The 23,645-nt window shown below is 35.5% G+C and overlaps 1 protein-coding gene across 1 annotated transcript in view; it reads left to right on the top strand.

Moving 5' to 3' along the window:
• Window positions 1-22,012, top strand: part of HSPA4L (heat shock protein family A (Hsp70) member 4 like) — a 54,972-nt gene extending 32,960 nt beyond the window's left edge. The window contains exons 12-19 of the mRNA XM_030815729.1: window positions 2,173-2,372; window positions 8,762-8,860; window positions 10,866-11,003; window positions 13,196-13,321; window positions 13,942-14,049; window positions 17,765-17,884; window positions 18,621-18,782; window positions 20,628-22,012. Coding sequence (XP_030671589.1) covers window positions 2,173-2,372; window positions 8,762-8,860; window positions 10,866-11,003; window positions 13,196-13,321; window positions 13,942-14,049; window positions 17,765-17,884; window positions 18,621-18,782; window positions 20,628-20,819 — 1,145 coding nt within the window. The 3' untranslated portion in view covers window positions 20,820-22,012. The remainder of the gene's footprint in view (window positions 1-2,172; window positions 2,373-8,761; window positions 8,861-10,865; window positions 11,004-13,195; window positions 13,322-13,941; window positions 14,050-17,764; window positions 17,885-18,620; window positions 18,783-20,627) is intronic.
• Window positions 22,013-23,645: the final 1,633 nt, after the last annotated feature.

The following is a 23,645-nucleotide window of genomic DNA, read 5'->3' as shown; positions in this document are numbered from 1 at the left end:
GGTGCCTCCCAGTTAGGCTGCTCAGGGGTGAGGGACCCACTTTAGGAGGCAGTCTGTCCGTTCTCAGATCTCCAGCTGTGTGCTGGGAGAACCACTACTCTCTTCAAAGCTGTCAGTCAGACAGGGACATTTAAGTCTGTGGAGGATCTTGCTGACTTTTTGTTTGTCTGTGCCCTGCCCCCAGAGGTGGAGCCTACAGAGGCAGGCAGGCCTCCTTGAGCTGTGGTGGGCTCCACCCAGTTCGAGCTTCCTGACTGCTTTGTTTACCTAAGCAAGCCTGGGCAATGGCGGGCGCCCCTCCCCCAGCCTCGCTGCCGCCTTGCAGTTTGATCTCAGACTGCTGTGCTAGCAATCAGCAAGACTCCGTGGGCATAGGACCCTCCGAGCCAGGTGCGGGACACAATCTCCTAGTGTGCCGTTTTCCAGGCCTGTTGGAAAAGCGCAGTATTAGGATGGGACTGACCCGATATTCCAGGTGCCATCTGTTTCCCCTTTCTTTGACTAGGAAAGGGAACTCCCTGACCCCTTGCGCTTCCCGAGTGAGGCAATGCCTCGCCCTGCTTCGGCTCGCGCACAGTGCGCTTCACCGACTGTCCTGCACCCACTGTTAGGCACTCCCTAGTGAGATGAAACCGGTACCTCAAGCAGAAATGCAGAAATCACCCGTCTTCTGTGTCGCTGGGGCTGGGAGCTGGAGACCGGAGCTGTTCCTATTCGGCCATCTTGGCTCCACCCTAAAATATTCTTTCTGAACTTGTAACTACTTCCCTCTTTCTCACTTTAAAACAAACCCCAAGAATAAATTGCTAACCAGTCTTAACCATCTTCTATAAACATATTCCCTTATAAATGATGTGACGCAATGCAATTAAAAATAATAGAAGAAAAAGGAAAGTGAGAATAGGAGATTGTAATATCCATTTTAACTGAGTGAACTTTTCAGAAGATATAAAATGAAATTATAACATTTAAAAGGATTTTCAAATTTTAAATTTTTTTCTATGTACTGCTTTATAGACTAAGAAGGGGACAGCACAAATATTATAAATATTTCAAGGATATTATATAAAGCAGTAAAATTATTGAACATTATATTAGTTTGCTAGGGCTGCTATAACAAAGTACCATAAGCTAAGTGGCTTAAACAGTAGAAATTTGTTGTCTCAGTTCTGGAGGTGAGAAGTCCGAAGTCAAGGTATCTCCAAATACAGTCACGTCTGAGCATGGTGGCTCATGCCTGTAATCCTAGCACTTTGGGAGGCTGAGGCAGGAGGATTGCTTGAGCCCAGGAGTTCAAGACCAGCCTGGGCAACATAGTGAGACCTAATCTGTACTAAAAATCAGAAAAATTAGATAGACATGGTAGCGTGCACCTGTAGTCCCCGCTACTTGAAGGCTGAGGTGGGAGGATTGCTTGAGCCTGGGAATTTGAGGCTGCAGTGACCTATGATCATGCCACTGCAGTACAGCCTGGGTGACAGAGTGAAACTGTGTCTCAAAGCAAAACACACATAGTCATGTTCTGAGGTACTAAGCACAGTGTGGGAGCAGGTGGGGGGCAAAATTTAACCCATAGAAAAGTCATCCAAGTCTTTTACTACCTGATTTTACTGCCTAATATTCTCTCTTCTATAGATAATATATATTTGAGATTTCTTAAGAGAAAAACATCAGTAGATTTCTTAAAGCATTGATAATGATCTCTGCAGGTATTTTGCTATAGGAAAAATAAAAATTGGAATTGCTTTATTTATGAATTGCCAAGATGGTTATGATTTGTAAAGCTTATATCAAAAAAAATCTATTTTGTTTTCAAATTCAGAAAGTGAATTTGGTTATCTTGGTTTTAGAATAGCAGTATTATAAGATAACTTACTGCCTTTGAATCAAATTGTCCATAGTTAAATTCCCAGTGCTTTTTTTTTTTTTTTTCCTAGCATTGATGATTTTGGGTAGGTTACTTAAGCTTCCTGAGACTTAATAACAGGTTTGTTATGGTTTATAAAAGATAATCTGGGGGAAGTACCTGCCCCATAGTGAACAATCAGGATATGATCATAATTATTGCCAAGATGATTATTTGCCAACATCTTAAAGATAGCCAAATTATTCAGTGAATTGAATAAGTTAATCTGAGGCTCACATACTGATTGGAGTTCTTTTTTCCTTAAGGGAGCTTCACTATTCAGAATGTTTTTCCACAGTCTGATGGTGATAGTTCCAAAGTGAAGGTTAAAGTTCGTGTTAACATCCATGGAATCTTCAGTGTGGCTAGCGCATCAGTAATTGAGAAGCAAAATTTGGAAGGAGATCACAGTGATGCTCCAATGGAGACAGAAACTTCATTTAAAAATGAAAACAAAGATAATATGGTATGTAGAAATTCTTTCTCAATGTTCTTGTAATAGTGTATACAGTATATCTTAATCATAACTGGGACTTTAATAGTTGAATACATTACTCTCTGAGGTTTTGCTTTGATTTTCTGCTATGGGAATCTGTGTAAAGTCTTTTGATAAAAGCATTAAGGAATAATGCTATATACTATTTTCAATGCTTTACATCTTTCATGTTGTAATATACTTTTTAAGAGTTTGGTGCATCTTTCATAGCATTACATGGAGCAGGTGAACCTGGAGTTCTTTCCTAAGTTAACTTCCATTAAAACATGTATTTTATTATGGCTAGATTTTTAGCTTACAGATAAAACCACTTCAGAATGATAAATTTTGAACTATACATTCTTTTTAGATTGGAAATACATGCTTAATAAAGAATTTTTCAGGGTTTATTTGGGGGACATCTGAGACAGTTAAGCAGAGGAATGTGCTGTACATTCAGTAATGTTAAAGTACAGATTTTTGGCCGGTGGCTCACGCCTGTAATCCCAGCACTTTGGGAGGCCGAGGCGGGTGGATCACGAGGTCAGGAGATCGAGACCATCCTGGCTAACACAGTGAAACCCTGTCTCCACTAAAAATACAAAAAATTAGCCGGGCGCGGTGGCAAGCGCTTGTAGTCCCAGCTACTCGGGAGGCTGAGGCAGGAGAATGGCGTGAACCCCTGAGGCGGCGTTTGCAATGAGCCGAGATCACACCACTGCACTCCAGCCTGGGTGATGGAGCGAGACTCTATCTCAAAAAAAAAAAAAAAAAAAAAAACAAAAAAACAGATTTTTTAACTTTTTCTTTATTAAAGAGTTATTTGACACTGAATTTACTGTGGAGATACTATAGATGAAGGAATCTTAGGAGAACTTTATTGTATTTAATTACACAACATTTTCATCTTTTTATGTGCGCTCCTCATGAATTATTTTTGTGCATTATTTTTAATGGCATTTCTTAGATTTTTTTTCTAATTACAATTGGAAGTCTGCCCTAGATTTTCTTTTATTCTATTTTAAGACAGTTTCTCCCTTTTTTAAGGTTGCTTTTTGTTTTTATTAGTAATTACTATGCATATCTTTCTTCCAAATTGATCAGAATTCAACCACTAGCCTTTAAGGACCATGGCTTTTTCTTTCAATCTTTCCATGTATCATTTCGTAATCGCTTTCTTATTGGAATTGAGGAAGAGGAAATGTCTTTATCTGTGTTAGTGAAGATACAGTTTTTCATAAATTAACATAATAATTGGTCAAAAGTTAATATTTCAAATTATAATCCACAATAACTTAGATATGTAAATTTAATCCATTAAGATTTATTTTTACTGAAATTGAAAGTGCTTTGTATGCCTTCTAAGACCAGGTGTTTATAATCATTTATCTTTTTTTTTTTTTTTTTTTTTTTCTGAGACAGTCTTGCTCTGTCGCCCAGGCTGGAGTGCAGTGGCACAATCTTGGCCCACTACAACCTCTGCCTCCTGGGTTCAAGCGATTCTCCTGCCTCAGACTCCCAAGTAGCTGGGACTACAGGCATGTGCCACCATGCCCAGCTAATTTTTTTTGTATTTTTAGTGGAGACGGGATTTCACTGTATTAGCCGGGATGGTCTTGATCTCCTGACCTCCTGATCCGCCCACCTCGGCCTCCCAAAGTGCTGGGATTACAGGTGTGAGCCACTGTGCCCAGCTCATTTATCTTTTTTTAAGTATTTCTGCTGAGACCTTTAATTTTCTTTATATAATACTAGTGAATCCTGGGAACTGAAAATACAACAAGAATAGTATGGTACCCATCTTGTACTTCCCCTGGCAGTTCTTATTTGCTGCTTCTGTTTGTCTGTGAGCTGGAAATTCAGTTAACCAACCTTTAAAGGATGATTTCTGTATGTGAACTAAGTGGGTTCACCTGTGAATAAAGTGCGTCGATTTATGACATCTGCTTTGGTTACTCAGAGACTTACCTGCTTATGATAGTTTTTGGCTTGCTAGAACATTTGCAGGCAGTTGAGGTTCCCATACAAGGAATTTCTAGATAGGTGGTGTGTTCCTTAATATTTCTTTTACAATGTATGTAATCAAAAGAAAAAAGGTAGCTAACATTAAGATCATATACTTGGCATTGTTGGTGAGCACATTCATATATGTATTGTCTCTTTTTTTTGAGCCACCATGCGCAGCCTAAATCTTTTAAATCCTTACTACAGCTAATATAATAAATATTGAATACATTGTAGTTTATTTCCTTTTCCTTGCTAATAAAAGCGATGATGCTGAATACACTGTGTTGAAAATATTCTGTGCACTTTTTACTTTTTTTTTTTTTTTTTTTTGAGACAGAGTCTCACTCTGTCACCCAGGCTGGAGTGCAGTGGCACAATCTTGGCTCGTTGCAACCTCCACCTCCCGGGTTCAAGCAGTTCTCCTGCCTCAGCCTTCTAGTAGCTGGGATTACAGGCACACACCACCACGCCTGGCTAATTTTTGTATTTTTAGAAGAGATAGGATTTCACCATGTTGGTCAGGCTGGTCTCAAACTCCTGACCTTGTGATCTGCCAGCCTCTACCTCCCAAAGTGCTGGGATTACAGGCGTGAGCCACCGTGCCTGGCCTGTGCACTTTCTTAATGGTTCTCTCTAAGATTTTTCTCTTTAATTCTGTATTTGGAAGTTTAAAGACTTAAATACCATTATAAAGTAGTCTCCCCTTCCCCTCAAAAAAGTGAACCAATTCAAAGACTCTGGAAGCTAATTGTTTAAATTTCAAGGGGTGGGGAATAATAAGATAATAAGTTCTTTTTACTCTATCCTAGCCGATGGTATTGCTGGCTCCGAGGTAGATAAAGAGGCCCAGACATAAACCAGTGAACATCAGCAGGAGCCTTTTTTTTTCTATGAGGGTCAGTTTATGAAAGCTTATTTTATATGTGTTATTTTCTAATTCTAAATTAAAATAGCATTAATTTTCCTGAAAAATCACAATAGAGCTTGCTGACTTCAATATAATGATATGTGAGAAAATTGACACCTCTCTTGTAGGTATAATTTAATACAGGGGCATATTAAGAAATTACCACATCAAGCCCTGAGTACTTATTAAGAAATTACCACATCAGGCTCCAGGTACTTACTAAGAAATTACCATATCAAGCCCCGGGTACTTTGGTTCAAGCCCCAGGTACTTTGGTTTGTGCCTATAGTTACAGCTACTCAGGACGCTGGGGCCGGAGTTTGAGTCCAGCCTGGACAACATAGTCCTCAAAAAAAAGAAAAATTATCACATCTTAAACTATATCACAAAACCCAGGGATCAAAGAAACTATATGCTATACATCTTACTAATGTACCACAGTTTATTTCCCAATTGTTGACCATTTGGGTTCTTTTTTTATTTACTTCTATTTATTTTTTAATTCAAAATATTTGATTATGTGTAGCCAGGACTCTTCTATGCACTAGGGATACAGTGATTAAACAAGACTGAAAAGGTTGCCACCCATCTGTAACTTACAGTCTAGTGGGAGAGGACAGGCATGAAGCAAAAAGATAGCATATAAATATAAAGGAAGTTAATGGGGATGCGTAGTGGGAATTATGTGATAGTGATGAGGAAACCACTTAGGAAGGAACAGGTAAGCTAGTCTGAAAGATGCAAAAGGCAGCTTTCAAAAGGAGTAGGTAGGTAGTTGTCCAGGCAGAGTGAATAACAAATAGAAAGGCACTGAGACAGGAAGGCCTTTTTTGTCGTTGTAACAAATAGAAGAGTGATTGGTGTATAGGATATAGGTGTGGAGAATGGGGGAATAGCAGGAAAAAAATGAAATTGAGAGGGTAAATCAAGCGACAAATCAGGTAAAACCTTACAGTTCATGATAGTATCTAGATTTGTTAAGTGCTTTATGTTTATTTAGCAAATAGCTGTGAGTACCTAAAATGTGTGCTTGGCCATAGCAGCAAACAGAAAGATGGTTTCAACTCCCATGGAGTTTAAAATCTATCAGGGAAGTCAGAGTCTAGAGGCACTTCCATTAATTATCCCACTATTGATAATATTTCTATAAACATTTTAAAATCATTTTAAAGAATTAACAGTTTATTACCATTTCATATCCATTTTAAGATGTGTAATTTTCTGCTTTTAAATATATCTTAGTGAGTCTTGCAAATGATAACATCTTATATTTGCTGTTGATCATTCCAATAGTCATGAGATACTTCTCATCACCTGTGCATCTGTGAACTCGGTTGTAATTCCTAGTGGCATGACTAGGTAGTTGGCAACCTCTTGACATTTTAGTGAACAAACCATTTAAGGAGCATTCAGGCCGGGTGCAGTGGCTCACGCCTGTAATCCCAGCACTTTGAGAGGCCAAGGCAGGCGGATCACGAGGTCAGGAGATCGAGACCATCCTGGTTAACACAGTGAAACCCCGTCTCTACTAAAAATACAAAAAATTAGCCGGGCGTGGTGGTGGGCGCCTGTAGTCCCAGCTACTCTGGAGGCTGAGGCAGGAGAATGGCGTGAACCCGGGAGGCGGAGCTTGCAGTGAGCCGAGATTGCGCCACTGCACTCCAGCCTGGGCGACAGAGCGAGACTCCGTCTCAAAAAAAAACAAAGGAGCATTCAAGGAAGGAATATGAGTCCTGGTTGTTTGAAAACAGGTTGTGATAAAGATAAAGTCATAAGTCTTGTAGAATAGGTGTTAGTGGCTTATAAGAAAACACTAGAGGCTATATTAGAGCAACTTTTAAACAAATGCTGGGTCATTTATACTCCTGATGACATATAGAGTGATATTGTATAGAAATATGCATTAACAACTGGATTAAGTGATTCAGAAGAGTTGGATTCTGAATGTGAAGAAATTTTAGAAATAACTACTTAATCTGGTTTATTTTCCTTTTCTCTATGAAAGATATAAATATATAAACAATAGAAGAGCTCTTTCAATAAATATAAAAATTATAAGTGATAAGGCATTGTGACCATTTAGCATTTTTTTCTGAGTAATACAAAAATTAGAGTTAATAACTCAACACTTTATCACTTTTTTCACCTATCTTACCTATCAGCAGGGTTGGGGAGGTTGTAAGGTAGGGCAGGGGAGTTGAAATATCAAAAATAATTGTTGTTTTTTTTTTTATTTGAGAAGGAGTCTTGCTCTGTCATCCAGTTTGGAGTGCAGTGGCATGATCTCAGCTCACTGCAACCTCCGCCTCCTGGGTTCAAGCAGTTCTCCGGCCTCAGCCTCCTGAGTAGCTAGGATTACAGGCGTGCGCCACCACGCCTGGCTAATTTTTGTATTTTTAGTAGAGACAGGGTTTCACCATGTTGGTCAGGCTGGTCTCGAACTCCTGACCTCGTGATCTGCCTGCCTCGGCCTCCCAAAGAATAATTGACCTTTTAACTACAAAATAAAAATTAGCTCCTCTTTCGCAGAAATAAGCTTTTATTCAAGATAGCTTTCTGGGTATTACAGATTTGCTTAATTCTAGATGTAGTTGAAGAACTAACTTATGCTGATTCCTACATTTCAAGCTTTCTTCAGGAGGATGGTGACAGGATTAAGAGGGTGACGAAAAAAATCTATTATATATATGGGATTATTTGCCAAGTGGAGAGTTCATTTTGGAGATTTTATGGGTAGAAAGTTTGGTTTTTAGACATAAAAAAAAATCTTAAAAGTATACCTTTTAATAATTTAGAAACACCCACTCTCAGTTTTGATTAATTTGATTAATTTCGATTAATTTATATCAAAACTCAAAGTGGGCATTTCTAATTGTTTTACATTTTACAATTTAAAGATATTGTATTTGTGTAATTCATGAATTTTGTATCTTTTTCATTTTCTCGTGTTATTTATAAACATTTTTCATATCAAGTTGAATGTTCTCTTTTTTATTTATTTTTATTATACTTTAAGTTCTGGGATATATGTGCAGAACATGCAAGTTTGTTACATAGGTATACACGTGCCATGGTGGTTTGCTGCACCCATCAACCCGTCATCCACATTAGGTATTTCTTCTAATGCTATCCCTCCCCTAGCTCCCCACCCTTGAATGTTCTCTTTTTTTGTGAGCTTTTGTGAATCTTGATTTGTAAATTTGGCTTGAGAACAATTTTCCATGTATTTTGCAATTACTTAGCCATAGATAAACAAGATTTATCGCATAGCATCAAATAGATCTTTTCACTTTACTTACCTGTTAATCTGTTTATTTGTAGCAATTCTCATTTGAAAAATGAGCTTCTACTTAACTGTTTCTACATTTTACATTTCAAAACAGGCTTGAACTCTAAGATGCAGTTTACATTTTTAAAACGAAAAAAAGACACTGCATATATTATCAATTATGTATTTTCCTTCTAGGATAAAATGCAGGTTGACCAAGAAGAAGGAGGGCATCAAAAATGTCACGCTGAACACACCCCAGAAGAGGAAATTGATCATACAGGAGCCAAAACAAAGGTTTGATTTACTTTTTCTGTAGTTGTGTCTTTTTGAAATTGATATTTTGAATTATTGTATTTTATAATGCCTTTAACGCACTTGATATTTTTGATCTTAGAATTGTGAGAAAGTATAGAAAGCTGATAGCCAGAATAAATATACTTTAATGATTTATTAAGAGTTGTGTTTTTTAAAAATGAACCCTAACAACATCAGCAAAATTACCTTTTTTGGTAGGAAAAAAGATACACTTTTCATTAACTTTTTTTTTCATCTCATGAGAACACACGGACACATAGAGGGGAACAACAAACATTGACGCTTACTGGAGGGTGGAGGGTGGAAGGGAGGGAGAGGATCCCTCCCCTTAATGGGTACTAGGCTTAATAACCTGGGTGATGAAATAATCTGTACAACAAACCCCTGTGACATGAGTTTACCTATATAACCTGCACATGTGCCCTTGAACTTAAAAGTTAAAAAAAAAAAAAAAAGGAAATTTTATCAAGAACCCAACAATAAAATTGCCTGAATTCTTTACCTTATTTCCTTAATTCATTATTTCTCATGCTTCACCAATAACTGCATTGAATTTCTAAAGTATGAATACATAAGTTAAAATTTTAACTTTAAGTGAAAAAAATCATTTCAGAAAAATATGAGATGGAACAAGCTGTATGAGGAAAACTTACATTAGCTGTACTCTATATCTCAGAATTAACCACTCTAAGTATTTTGTTGCATATCATAAAATATTTTTCCATGTGTAAAAATTAATACTTTCAAAAATAAAATGTTAAAGGATAAATGATTTATTGAGAGTAATTATTTTTCTAAGACAGTGATTGCCAATAAGACAGAAGGGAGAGGCCCTGCCCCAGTCACCCAGATGAATGTGGTTATAACTCTTAAAGCTATCATCTTCCACAGATCTTTCTAATCTGCATAGAATTTAATCTATGCAAGTTAGCCAAATAGATTCATTTCTCAGAGATTATAAAGATTTAGTTTTAAATCTTAGATTCTAAAGTTATTTAAACCTGGAAACTTTTTTTCTGACATTTTTCAAACTTTTAATTGTTGAACAGCTTTATTGAGATAGTTTACATATCATTCAAATCATCCAATTAGTTGTACAGTTTTTAGTATATTCAGTTGTGCAACCATCATCACAATTTTAGAACATTTTCATCATCCCAAAGAGAAGCCTTGTATCTATTAGCAGTGACTTCCCATTTCCCTTCAACCCTCTCCCTGCCAGCCACAGGGAATAGGCATTAGATTTGCCTATTGTGAACATTTCATATATGTACAGTTATACAGTATGTACTTATTTGTGACTGGCTTCTTTCACCAAACATGTTTTCAAGGTTCATCCAGGTTGTAGAGTATATCAGTATTCCCTTTTATGGCCGAATAATATGGCATTGTATGAATACATACCACATTTTATCCATCTATCAGTTGATAGACATTTGGGTTATTTTCACTTTTTTACTATTATGAATAATGCTGTTATGAACAATCATGTACACGTCTTGCGGGGGTGTATATTTTCATTTTTCTTGGGCATATACCTAGGAATGGAATTGCTGGGTCATAATTGTTTAACATATTTGTTAACATTGTTTTGTTAACATTGTCATCTTTAACATTTTGAGGAACTTCCCAACTGTTTTCCAGAATGGCTGCAACATTTTACAATCCTGCAAACAATGTATGAGGGGTTGCAGTTTCCCCACATCCTCACTAACACTTATTATTTTACATTTTTTTATTATAGCCACTGTAATGGGTGAGAAGTAGCTACTCGTTTAGTTTTGCTTTGCATTTCCAACCCAATATTTTTAATATAGAAACTAGGATTTAACATACACAGACTACAAAATAACATCAGTCTTAAAGTAGTACTTTAAAATAAATATAACACATCGTAATCGTTTTGATTTTACTTTCTGTTTTACCTCTTAAATCTGTTTTTAAGCTAATTTTAGAAATTTATACTTCTCTTTCGGATTTGCAGTCAGCTGTCTCAGACAAACAAGACCGATTAAATCAGACACTTAAAAAAGGAAAAGTCAAAAGTATTGATCTACCGATCCAGAGTAGCCTATGTAGACAACTGGGCCAAGATCTTCTCAACAGCTACATTGAAAATGAGGTATGTAAATCTGAGTTGATGCTGAAATAGGTGGTAGTTTATTCTGAAATTTTGTAGAAGTCAATGATTATCTCCAAAATTTAGGGCACTAGTTTATAACTCCTAAGGAATTATATTAAGTAGATTACGAAACTGCTTTATTTTTTACAAAATACTGAGCTGTATTAATGCCATATGTACTGTGTAGCTATCATCTTAGTTGTGTGAAAAACATGTATTGCCTCCTCTATAGGGAAAGACTTTTCTGAAGTTGATTCTTCCTTTTATTCTGTCTTTAACAATGACACCCAGCAGACAACATATGGGGAAATATTAGCTGCTCGCCTCTTCTCCTGTGTTGTCCTTAAAGATTATATCTCTGTTCAAAATGTTTTCTGACATCCGTTAAATATTTTTTTAAAATCTTTGTCGTTCTTGACATTTTCTTACATGTTCTTTTCTATTTACATGTTTAAGTTACAGTCTCTAGAGGAAACAAGTTTTGTTTCTTTACCAGTATCTGTATAAGAAGTAATTTATATTTTATAAGTTTACATTTAAGTGGTAGTTCCTAATTTTTACAAGCTCAGCTGGCATTAAAAGGTCAGTCTTCTGACTTTACAATGCTTGCTTTTGTAGTACCTACCTATATCATCTATTCGTTAATTGTTAAAGGCTGCATTTTATGTGAAGCAAGCATTCCTGGAGATCCTGAATAATTTGGAATTTGTGTGTCTTGAGAAAAATTTTCCCAAAGGAATGAATTGTAGGGAAGCACAGTTATGGCAAATTTTGTATATAAAATGAGATTTTCTTAACTTTTGAATGTCTCATTATTTACAATTCACAAATGTGAATGCATTGTAGTTTATAAAGGGATTCTTAGGTTTACGTGTGTTTTTATTAAAGTGAAAATTTTGCTCAAGTATTATAATCTTCAGGTTATTTCTTTGCTTTTGTTCATCATAAACTAACATCTATAAATAATTTTTATTTTTACCCTCAAACCTGTGAAGTGTAGGTTCTGTTAGAGAACTACATTTTACAGGTGAGGAAACTGAGACACAAGTAAACTAAATTACCCAGGATCAGAGAATACCCTTTGGATTTGGATCCAGGTGATTGTTCTCCAAAGCTCAGTATCACAACCACTATACCATATCCACCCCCGCAAGGCTTTTATTCATTACCAGTTATGTGTCAAACATGGAACTAAATATTTTACATGAATTCTCTCAACCTTATTAGCACCCATATGAGTTAGATGGAATTATGCTCTCTGTTTTAGGATAAGAAAACTTATGTTTAGATGATTTTCCTATCTCAAGATAGTAAATAGGGAACCTAGGATTTTAACCTGAGTATGTAGAATGACATAGGCTATGTTTTCTTTTGTTTTTTAACAGCTTTATTGCGATAAATTTACATATCATAATTAACCCATTTAAAGTATCCAGTGGTTTTTGGTATACTACATTAATTTTTTATATGAAATTTGCTATTATAACCATTTTTAAGTGTATAATTCAATGGCTTTAATTACATTCACCATACTGTGCATCCATCACCACTGTCTATTTTCAAAACAATTCTATCACCCCAAACATAAACTCTATAATAGCTTATTTTCCTCCCTTCTCCCAGTTCCCTACTTTCTGTCTTTGTGAATTGCCTAGTTATCAATAGATAAGAATCATGTTAAGTGGGATTATACAATGCTTGTCCTTTTGTGTCTGGCTTATTTTACTTGGCATAATGACTTCAAGATTCCTTGTTTCAGCACATATCATAACTTCATTTCTTCTTAAATTGAAATAAAATACTACATTGTGTTTATATACTTTTTTTATTTGTTCATCTATTAGTGCACATTTGGGTTTCTACTTTTTGGCTATTGTGAATAATGCTGCAGTGAACACTGACATACAAGAATCTGTTCAAGTCTCTGCTTTCAATTTTTTTGTGGGTGTTATCTAGGAGTGAAATTGAAATTCTGTGCTTAGCATTTTGAGGGACAGCCAAAACGTTTTCTATAGTGGCTGCAGCATTTTACATTCCTCTCAGCAGTGTACAAGAGTTTCACTTTCTCCACATCCTCATGAATACCTATTTTTTTTATTGTAATCATCCTAGTGAGTGTGAAGTGGTGTCTCATGGTTTTGATTTCTATTTCCCTATTTCTTACGGCAACTAATCTGAAGCTTTTTGAATAGGGGAAGATGATTATGCAAGATAAGTTAGAGAAAGAAAGAAATGATGCTAAGAATGCCGTTGAAGAATATGTATATGATTTTAGAGACAGGCTGGGCACTGTCTATGAAAAATTCATCACTCCAGAAGTAAGTCTAAATTCTGTAATTTTTTTGTGAGGACTATTTAAAGGTTTACTCGAGAATGCTAGTACAAATTACATAAATAAATGTACCAAATGTTGTTATTGTTGCCAATCTTGAGCCCATATGGGGAAGGTTCTTAGTTATTTTTACAAGTTGCAGAAGTATGGTGAAAAACATATTTTTGAATAAGAAGTTAGAAAATTTTGAAATTTAATATTTTATACTTGAAAAACATTCTGTCCTTCCATGATTTTTAATTTTTATTTATTTATTTATTTGAAACAGCATCTAGCTCTGTTGCCCAGGCTAGAGTGCAGTGGCACGATTTCAGCTCACTGCAACCTGTACTTCCTGGGCTCAAGCAGTCCTCTCACCTCACCCTCATAAGTAGATGGGAATACAGGCACATGCCAGCACACCTGGCTAATTTTTTAATTTGTTGTAGAAATATGATTTTGCCATATTGCCCAGGCTGGTCTCTTAATTCTGGGCTCAAGCGATCCTCCCACCTTGGCCTTTCAAAGTGTTGGGATTACAGGCATAAGGCACTGCACTGGGCCCAATGATGACTTTTATTTCTAAGGAAAGTATTTTTAATTAGTGTCTCTCAAATATATTACTAGGACTTGAGTAAACTGTCTGCAGTATTGGAAGACACAGAAAATTGGCTTTATGAAGATGGAGAGGACCAACCTAAACAAGTTTATGTGGATAAGCTTCAAGAACTAAAGGTACATTTTTTAAAGTCCATGTTAGTATAAATCAGTAACTTTTTCTAAAAATTAGGGTGTAAGAGCACAGTGTATGTTCCATTAATTTTTAATTTTTTAATTGAGAGGAAAATTTGTATATATTTATGGTGTATGACATGTTTTGATTATGCACACATTGTGGAATGACTAAGTCAAACTAACAAATGCATTACCTCACATACATTTCTTTCTTTGGGAGGGAGAACACTTAAAATCTATTCTCTCAAGCAATTTTCAAATATACAGTATATTGTTAAGTATATATGGTAACTGTGGTTACCATGATGTACAATAGATCTCTTTGACTTACTCCTCTTGTCTAATTCAAATGTTGTGTCCTTTGACCAATAGCTCTCCATCATACCATCCCCTGATAACCACCAATTCTACTATCTGCTTCTAAGAGTTTACCTTTTTTAGATTCAACCTTTGAGATCATGCAGTATTTGTCTTTTTGTGCCTGGCTTATTTCACTTAGCATAATGTCCTCCAGGTTCATCTAAATTGTCTCAAATGACAGGATTTACTTCTTTTTAAGGCTGAATAGTATTTGGTTGTATATGCATGCCACATTTTCTTTATCCATCATTTCATTAATGGACACTTAGATTGATTCTGTATTTTGGCTGTTGTGAATAATGCTGCAGTGAACATGGAGTGTAGATATCTCTTTGGCATACTGATTTTATTTTCTTTGGATATATACACAGTAGTGAGATTGCTGGATCTGTATGTTTTTAGTAAGTATGTGAAAAATTACTAAATCAGAAATGTATAAGAGGAAATGTTCTAATTTTAAAAGCATTTTGAGAAGCGAGCAATGCTATATAATTGAAATCAGATATTGTATAGTCATAATGTCGAAATATAAATATTTATAGATGATCAGAGTGTTACTTTTGCACAAGCTATATATTACTGGCATGTCTTTAAGAAGTGATAAGTATATCTTCTTGACAATTAAAGGAGTCACCCTCTTCTCCTGCTCCTCTGACTCTTAACTGTCTGATGTTAGGGAGTAATACCACACTGGCCTGTTGTATTTTCAGTGTAGCTCATTGGGATACCTGACCAGCCAAGGACTTATAGTATCACTGCTCTTGAATTTTAACATCCTTTCACAAATAAGGAGACTTGGCCACAAAATCTCCTTTTTTAGGTCAGTAGTGTTATTTTAGGGAAAGACCTTCCATACTTGCTACCAAATCTGGAAAAAATACCTTAAAAGATTAAAAGTTTATATTGGGCCAGGCGCAGTGGCTCACGCATGTAATCCCAGCACTTTGGGAGGCCGAGGCGGGCAGATCATGAAGTCAGGAGATCGAGACCATCCTGGCTAACATGGTGAAACCCTGTCTTTACTAAAGAAAAAATACAAAAATTAGTCGAGTGTGGTGGCGGGCACCTGTAGTCCCAGCTACTCTGGAGGCTGAGGCAGGAGAATGGCGTGAACCCGGGAGATGGAGCTTGCAGTGAGTTGAGATTGTGCCACTGCACTCCAGCCTGGGTGACCGAGCGAGACTCCATCTCAAAAAAAAAAAAAAAAAAAAAAAAGTTTATATTGGAAGGATGAAGGAAATTTTCAGTCATTCCTTCTTAGTATGGATCATAGCAGTTCTTTAATGTGCATATGAATTACCTGGGTGCTTATTGAAATGGAAATTTTGATTCAGTAGATACAAGGTGGGCCCACTTTTAACAAACTTCCAAGTGATGCTGATGCTGCTGGTCCCTGAACCATTCTTTGAGTAGCAAGGGATACACAGATGCTAAATGATGACATTAAGAAGGATTTTTAGAATATGGGAAAAGATAGCCCTTTACAACTCAGGACAGGCATGAGGTGGGGGAAGGTGTGCAAAAGAAGTTACACAGCTTAAAAGTAAAAGAAGTTAATACTGTGCAAAAAATTACCTTCATGCCAACAAATTACTTCCAAAGGAAATAATTAGAAAACCTAAGTTTATGATAGCAAAACTAGGCTTTACCATGTCTTCTTGGTGGTTTTTAATCCCTGTCTCCCTAAAAGAAACACAAGCCAGCCAGGTGAAGTAGCTCATACCTGTAATCCCAGTGGCCCAAAGGGGCCAAGGCAAGTGTGTCACCTGAGGTCAGGAGTTCCAGACCAGCCTGGCTAACGTGGTGAAATCCCATTACTACTAAAGTTACAAAAAATTGGCCTGGCATGGTGGCATGCACCTGTAATCTCAGCTACTCAGGAGGCTGAGGCAGGACAATCGCTTGAACCCAGGAGGCGGAGGTTGCAGTGAGTTGAGATCGCGTCATTGCACTCCAGCTTGGGCAACAAGAGCGAAACTCCATCTCAAAGAAAAAAGAAGAAAAAAGAAACACAAGCCAAGCAGCTGAGGCCAGTAGAAATAACTGGAAATCCTAGCAGTTCCTATTATGGATTCTTCTGCTTCAAATATATAAGTAGCCATAGAAATGAATGTTACAGAAGTTTTCACAAGTTTTACTTTTTCTGTTTTTAAGATGGCATTTAAAAATTTAAAATGGTGGCTAGGAGCAGTGAATCACACCTGTAATGTTGGCACTTTGAGAGGCCAAGGCAGGAGAATCACTTGAAGCCAGGAGTTCAAGACCAACCTTGAGCAACAAAGCAAGACTCTACAAAAAATAAATTAGCCAGGCACAGTGGTATGTGCCTGTAGTTCCAGGTTGGGAGGCTGAGGCAGGATGATCACTTGAGCCCAGGAGTTTGAGGCTGCAGTAAGCTGTCGCCATTGCACTCCAGCCTAGGTGACAGAGCAAGACCCTGTCCCAATGGAAAAAAAAAAAAATGCAGTACTTGCTTCCCTTTCAAAAACATGTAAACTATAAAAAGTATGATGTGAATAGACCAAATGTAGTAATGGTATCCTGGAACAGATGATAATGAACTTTGAATAAAGACTGTAGTTCAATTAATAGTAATGCTCCAGTGGTAGTTTCTTAGTTTTGACAAACGTACCCTAAGATGCTAACATTAGAGAAAAGCATAGAGAAGCGTCTGGTGCTTGCTCTCTGTATAATTTCCTTTTAATTTTTCTGTAAATCTAAAATTGTTCTAAAATAAGCCGATTTTTATTTAAATATATAAAGAATTCAAAAGAAAATATTTTATCCTTCTAATGTGCTCCCCTTCGCAAAACTACAGAGTCTGTTTTAACATTTAGAAACTCCTTAATCCAAGACATATACGGGAAAAACCTACATATACTACAGTACACATTTTACTGATCAAATGTGTAAATTTTAGTTGATAATAATTATCAGTCCCAGTAATTATGTTGTACATAGAGGGTTATATTATGATTTTGAGTATTTGATACCAAGTTTCAAATCTACAAATTCTGCATGCAGTATAGTTTTTACGGTTTTCTTATTTTAATAGTTCTATAAAGTTTTAACACCCAGCTTTTAAGGAATTAAAGTTTTGATTGAGACATCGGATTTGAGAAGCTAAGAAGTAATCTTAATGAGTGAGAAAAAGATAAGGTGTGAGGAGGGCATCCTTGTGTAGGATTGAAGAAGCAGCTACTGTAACTTGCTTCCATACAGAAAAATAAGGGATATATTTTTATCTGCCCATCTTTTCTTCCTATTTATCATCCTATAAGGGCCCTATAAAAGTTTTCTGTTAAAACTCAAATAATAACAATTTTTCTTCTTTAAAAATTTCTTACGTTAACAGAAATATGGCCAGCCTATTCAAATGAAGTACATGGAGCATGAAGAGAGACCAAAAGCCTTAAATGACTTGGGAAAAAAGATCCAACTTGTCATGAAAGTGATAGAAGCTTATAGAAACAAGGTACTGAATTCATAAAGTCAATTGGTGACGATGGCATGTGCATGGTACATAGAATGGGGCAAATCTAAAAGTTCTCAGCTACAAAGCTATAGCAGTTGTAGCTATCAAATCCCAGAGACTTTGTGTACCAAACTTAAAACTTTTTTTTTTATTGGAGAATTTCACTTAAGGATTCTGATACATTTGAAATACAGTAAAGGTATGTAGCTTTCATCTTTTAGAATTTCCTGAAACTACATTATAAAATAACCCAGTGACCAAATCCATTGTTTTCTTCTTAGAGATTTCATTTTTATGTTTTTCATGTAGTGAAAAAGAGGACCTCTTTGACTTATTTTGTCATTTTTCTAATCAAGAATTTAATATGCTTTTCTATTATATATTCATAATTTTGTGTCTAGTTTGCTATATGCCTTATTCACCTTATTTCTCCTTTATAAATTCCATTTCGTTGCAACTTCTTTCTTGGCTAAGTGCTTTCTCCATGAGTATTCCTTAGTAGTCATTCTTTCCCAAACCTGATTTCTTCAGAGAGGCTTTCCTTTTTAAACTCACACTGATTTTATCTTTTATCCCATTCTCTTCAGTTCTGTGTTATTTGTATGGGGTTTATTCAGATGAGTACATTTGAGGTATACAGTCAATAAGAGTCCAAATTTTTAAAGTAGAAATTACTAATAAACTGGTGCTAGCTGAAAAATCGTTACATGCAGTCAAGTTTTTTTTTTTTAAATAGGATGAAAGATATGATCATCTGGATCCTGCTGAAATGGAAAAGGTTGAAAAATGTATCAGTGATGCCATGAGTTGGCTGAATAGTAAGATGAATGCACAGAACAAATTAAGTCTCACTCAAGATCCTGTGGTAAAAGTTTCAGAAATAGTAGCAAAGTCAAAGGTAAGAAGTTTATGAAATTGCCTTTTTAATGGTTTCAAGGATTAAAATTTTTAATGAGTCATACTTTGGCAAATAATCAACTTGCAGAAGAACTTAGAAGAACAGAAATTTAAGACTAATTTTTTATTTAGTTAAAAAAATGTAAGATTTTAGGTATGATTTCATTTGTCATATACCAGGCTGGTTTTTAAACTTCAAGAGTAATACAGAATGAAATAAAAGCAATGTGACAACTTCTGATTAAGTATTTCAGACTTATAGGTTGGATGAGACCTCTAAGTCTTCATTACAAAATTTTTCAGTATAAGTCTGTCTTTGACCTAGTTTGAAGTGTATAAACTTCCCTGGTAAAATCTTATTCCAAGATAAACTTTGCAATTTAAAACGCACTGCTAATGAAAATGTTGGCCAGGCGTGGTGGCTCATGTCTGTAATCCCAGCACTTTGTGAAGGTTGAGACAGGTGGACTGCTTGAACCCAGGAGTTCAAGACCAGCATAAACAACATGGTGAAACCCCATCTCTACAAAAAATACAAAAAGTAGCTGGGCGTGGTAGCGCATATCTCTAGTCCCAGCTACTCAGGAGGCTGAGGCAGGAGGCTCCCTTGAGCCCAGGGATTTGAGGCAGCAGTGAGCTACAGTTGTGCCACTGCACTCCAGCTGGGCGACAGAGCAAGACCTTGTCTATTAAAAAAAAAAAAGGAAGCAATCTAAATACCTATCAATAGGAAACTAGATCAGTAAATTGATGCATCCATACAACACTATGCAGCCACTAAATATAGCATTTTACATATAGAGATATCTGTTTAGATATAAAGATGTATACAGTGTATTGCTAAATTACAGAACCTAAATAAAATGTATTCATTTGTACAAATATGTGTGCTCATAGATTTGTTTATATGTATGTGTATGCCTGAACATAAATCTAGAAGGATATCCACCAAAAGGTTAATATTGTTAATTTGTAGGAGATGGAATTTCAGGGGATTTTTAAAATAACAGTATGTTTTAGGATATCTGATTTTTTCTTTTTTTAAAAAAAGCTGGTATTTTTTATAATGAAGTAAGTAATAACAATATTTTTATTTTAATAAAGTTTTGCCAATAAGCTATAATATATATTTTACTCCTAATGAGATGAGATGTGGAGTGTGACAAGAGCAGTTTGCAACTAAAACATTCCCCCTAGGATGTTAATCCCTATATTTCCGTCCCTACCTCAATCTTTGTGACATTGATCTTCAAAGGTTTTTAAATTTGAGTAGTGTTTGTATAGTGGTCTTCTATTTGTAAAAAGCAAGGAAATTGAAGAACATTGTTTCGTTTAAATTATTAAGTTCCAATTTACTTTCATGGCACTTTTTCCTTCAGAAGAGGCTACTGAGCTATTTTCAAAAAAAAAAATGTTGTTTGTGTATGTATTTGTATGATTCCATTTATTAGAATTGTTTTCATATAAATGTTGAAAATTTTCAATTTATGAAATAGGTGTTATTTGATGTAATTCTCATAGCAAAGCATTACACATAATTTAAAGGAAGAATTAAAAATTATTCCTGCCAAAGTAAACTATATTTGAATTATTATAAAGAAACAAGTTTTAGAAAGGTTAAGTACAAAAAATAATTGTTTAAGATTCAGTAATTTTTGACTGCCACAGACATATACTAACAAGGTAAATCTCATGAGGCATTTGAAGAAAACAGTTGGCTATCTAGCTGAGCAAATTCAGAAAGGTGGAATTATGTGAAAATTTAGAAAGTTAATGTGGAATTTAGAACGTTAATGGTAACTTGTTCTGTAATCGTTTTAATATATCAATTTCTTCATGTCTTTAGGAACTGGATAATTTCTGTAACCCCATCATTTACAAGCCCAAACCAAAAGTAGAAGTTCCTGAAGACAAAGCAAAAGCTAACAGTGAACACAATGGCCCAATGGATGGACAGAGTGGAACTGAAACTAAATCAGATGCAACAAAAGACAGTTCACAGCATACTAAATCCTCTGGAGAGATGGAAGTGGACTAAATCTTAATTTTACCTTCACATAATTCAAACAGTGCAAGTAACCACGGGGTCCATCTTTTACATCTGGTACACACAACAGATGCTCAGTTGTTCTTAACCACTTTTGTCATTTGTTTTTTGGAGTAGTTTTGAAAAGTGTTTTATATTGAGTGCACTTCTGTTCATTTCCATTGCTACTTAGGTGAAGCTTTAGCCGAATTAGCTTTACAAGACAATTTAAGCTTTCCGGATAATTTTATATCAAACATACAGGATTGATACATAGTTGGCAACACTCTACCTTATTTAAAGCTTCTACTGGGGTAAACCTCAATTCCTTTATTCAGGAAAGGATACTTTATTGCACTATTGTTGCAGAAGCATAGATTTAATTGCATCTTTATTTTGAAAAACAACTGAAAATTGATGGGGTTTAAAGCTACGGAGGCACTGACCTTTTTCTAGTTATTGTATTGTTACAATTTAAATATTAAAACAAATAAGAGCTTTCTCAACAAATTAGTCCATCTCATTGATGTACCACAGAACTCCGAAGCTTTGCTGTCATCACATAAATGAACTAAATCACATGTGAAAGGGAACACACCCAATTTTATGTTAAGGTGAAACCAGCAGTTTGCTTCTTTTATTAGTAATGTGGGTTCATGTGTTCTCAGAGTAACTCGTTGTCTTTTTCGCTTGAAATTTTTGATCTTGTCCTGAAGACTAGCTGCTGCTAAAACAATGCTAGCCTAAAGATATAGGAGTCTCTGACAAAATGACTTTCATGTTAAGGGGAAATGCTGTTTATCTACTCAGACATGCATCTGTGATGTTCATAGCCTTGTTTCAGTTATAATAGTTGCCTTGTTTTTTTCTTAATTGATTTTCTTAATAATACCTTAACACAGGGTAGGGAGAAGTGGCACAGTGTATTGCATTATATACATTTATCATTGATTTACCTAATGTTACCTTGTAGATTAAACACTATTAAGTGGTAATACTTGAAAAGGAGCACTTATACCATAAGTCTTAGGAAATAATGTTTGTAATAAACTTAACTATGTTACATATCAACAGGCAAAAATACAGAATGTTACATAGTGTTGTGTGATTAAATTATAGTTCCTGCTGTTAACATCACCTTTTGAAACCTTGGCTCCAGTTTTGGTGCTTCTTATACAAATTAAATGGGAAAAAGGACTGTAAACAAGATGTATTTTAAGGACTTTATCTGTGCTTCATCACCCAACTTGTTCATATTGTTAATTTCTGTCCAGAGACCTGAAACTGTTTAAGTATGGGAACAGACTGAAATGGTGTTTCAACCTACAAGAGACAGAAGGATAGACAAGTGTATGAGCCCTTATGTCCTTAATGCCAATCAACTAGATTGACCTAGGTTAAAATTTCAAAAGGCTCATTTTCTCCCAAAGCTAAATCTTTATATTAGGAACAATTAAATATTGACTTAAGTTGTAAAAATTGAGAGTATAATATCTTTAGGGATAGTCATTATTTCTCACAACTAGTTCTCTACGAGAGATTTTGTTTCTACAATGTAGTCGGCACTTAATGGAGAATATGGAGTAGTGCATTTTGCAGGGATTTTTATTCCATCTTTTGAGGGGAAGAATCTCTTCTTTGCATTAAAAAATCATATAAACTTAATATATTTTTTAAACTCTCCTAGTCTTTAAACTTTCTCTTAATTCTCTTAAAATGAAATAGGTATATCCAATAGGTGATGAAATACATTTTTAAAAAACATAGATGCTTTTTATTTGTATGTTGAATGTACAGATTCATTTCAAGAAAAGCATGAAGAGAATGAAAGCAAATATATAACAATACAAATAGGGACTTTAGAGCTTTTATTTGAGTTAAAACATCCACTCACTTGGTTAGGAGCTATGCCTCAGAAACTTCCTGGGAGTAAATATGGGAACAACTTTTCTATTAATACATCTAAATATTCTAGTATATCCTGCTATTTTCCATTCCTGCTCTGAAGTCACTTGTAGTTTTGTGTTTTAGTCAGATAGTACCACTAATTTTTGTAATTATATAACACTTCATTTAATAACTTAAATACATCCCAATATATATATACTTTTTCTACCCAATTATTCAACTTAAAAGATAATTTGAAAAGCAATTTAGCCTTATAATTATTTATTTAATTCATTAATAAAAGAGAGTGCTCTCTTTAATACAGCTTTGGGTAAACAGTCTAATTCAGTACAATTTTAATCTGCATTAAAATATGCAGTGCTAGACAGATTTTCAAAATAAAAAGCTATTATTTCAGAAATTATTTTAAAAGATGCATAGTAAAATAGTGTTTTCCTATGGTAAGCAAATAAGAATGAAGTTTGTAAGGAATATTTGGAATGATTAATATAAATTAGTATACTTTGGCTCTATGGAAAAGTATAAATTGTGGTTTTAGAAACCAACTCTTGATAGCCAGTTGTACTGTGATTATAAAAAAAAATTGTTAAATAATATAACGGAAGTTTGTGATGTTTTAATTCCTTAGCAGTAATGTAAAATTATTAAGTTTTGGCCAGGCGCTGTAGCTCACGCCTGTAATCCTAGCACTTTGGGAGGCCAAGGCAGGCAGATCACCTGAGGTCAGGAGTTCAAGACCAGCCTGGCCAACATGGTGAAACCCTGTCTGTACTAAAACTACAAAAAAGTAGCCCGGCGTGGTAGCATGTCCCTGTAATCTCAGCTACCCGGGTGGCTCAGGCAGGAGAATCACTGGAACCCAGGAGGCAGAGGCTGCCATTAGCTGAGATCGTGCCGCTGCACTCCAGCCTGGGCAACAGAACAAGATTC

This window comes from Nomascus leucogenys, chromosome 7b, assembly GCF_006542625.1.
Source record: "Nomascus leucogenys isolate Asia chromosome 7b, Asia_NLE_v1, whole genome shotgun sequence".
Lineage (NCBI taxonomy): Eukaryota > Metazoa > Chordata > Mammalia > Primates > Hylobatidae > Nomascus > Nomascus leucogenys.
Note: the sequence above shows the minus strand (reverse complement) of the source record. Positions and strands in the feature narration are given on the sequence as shown.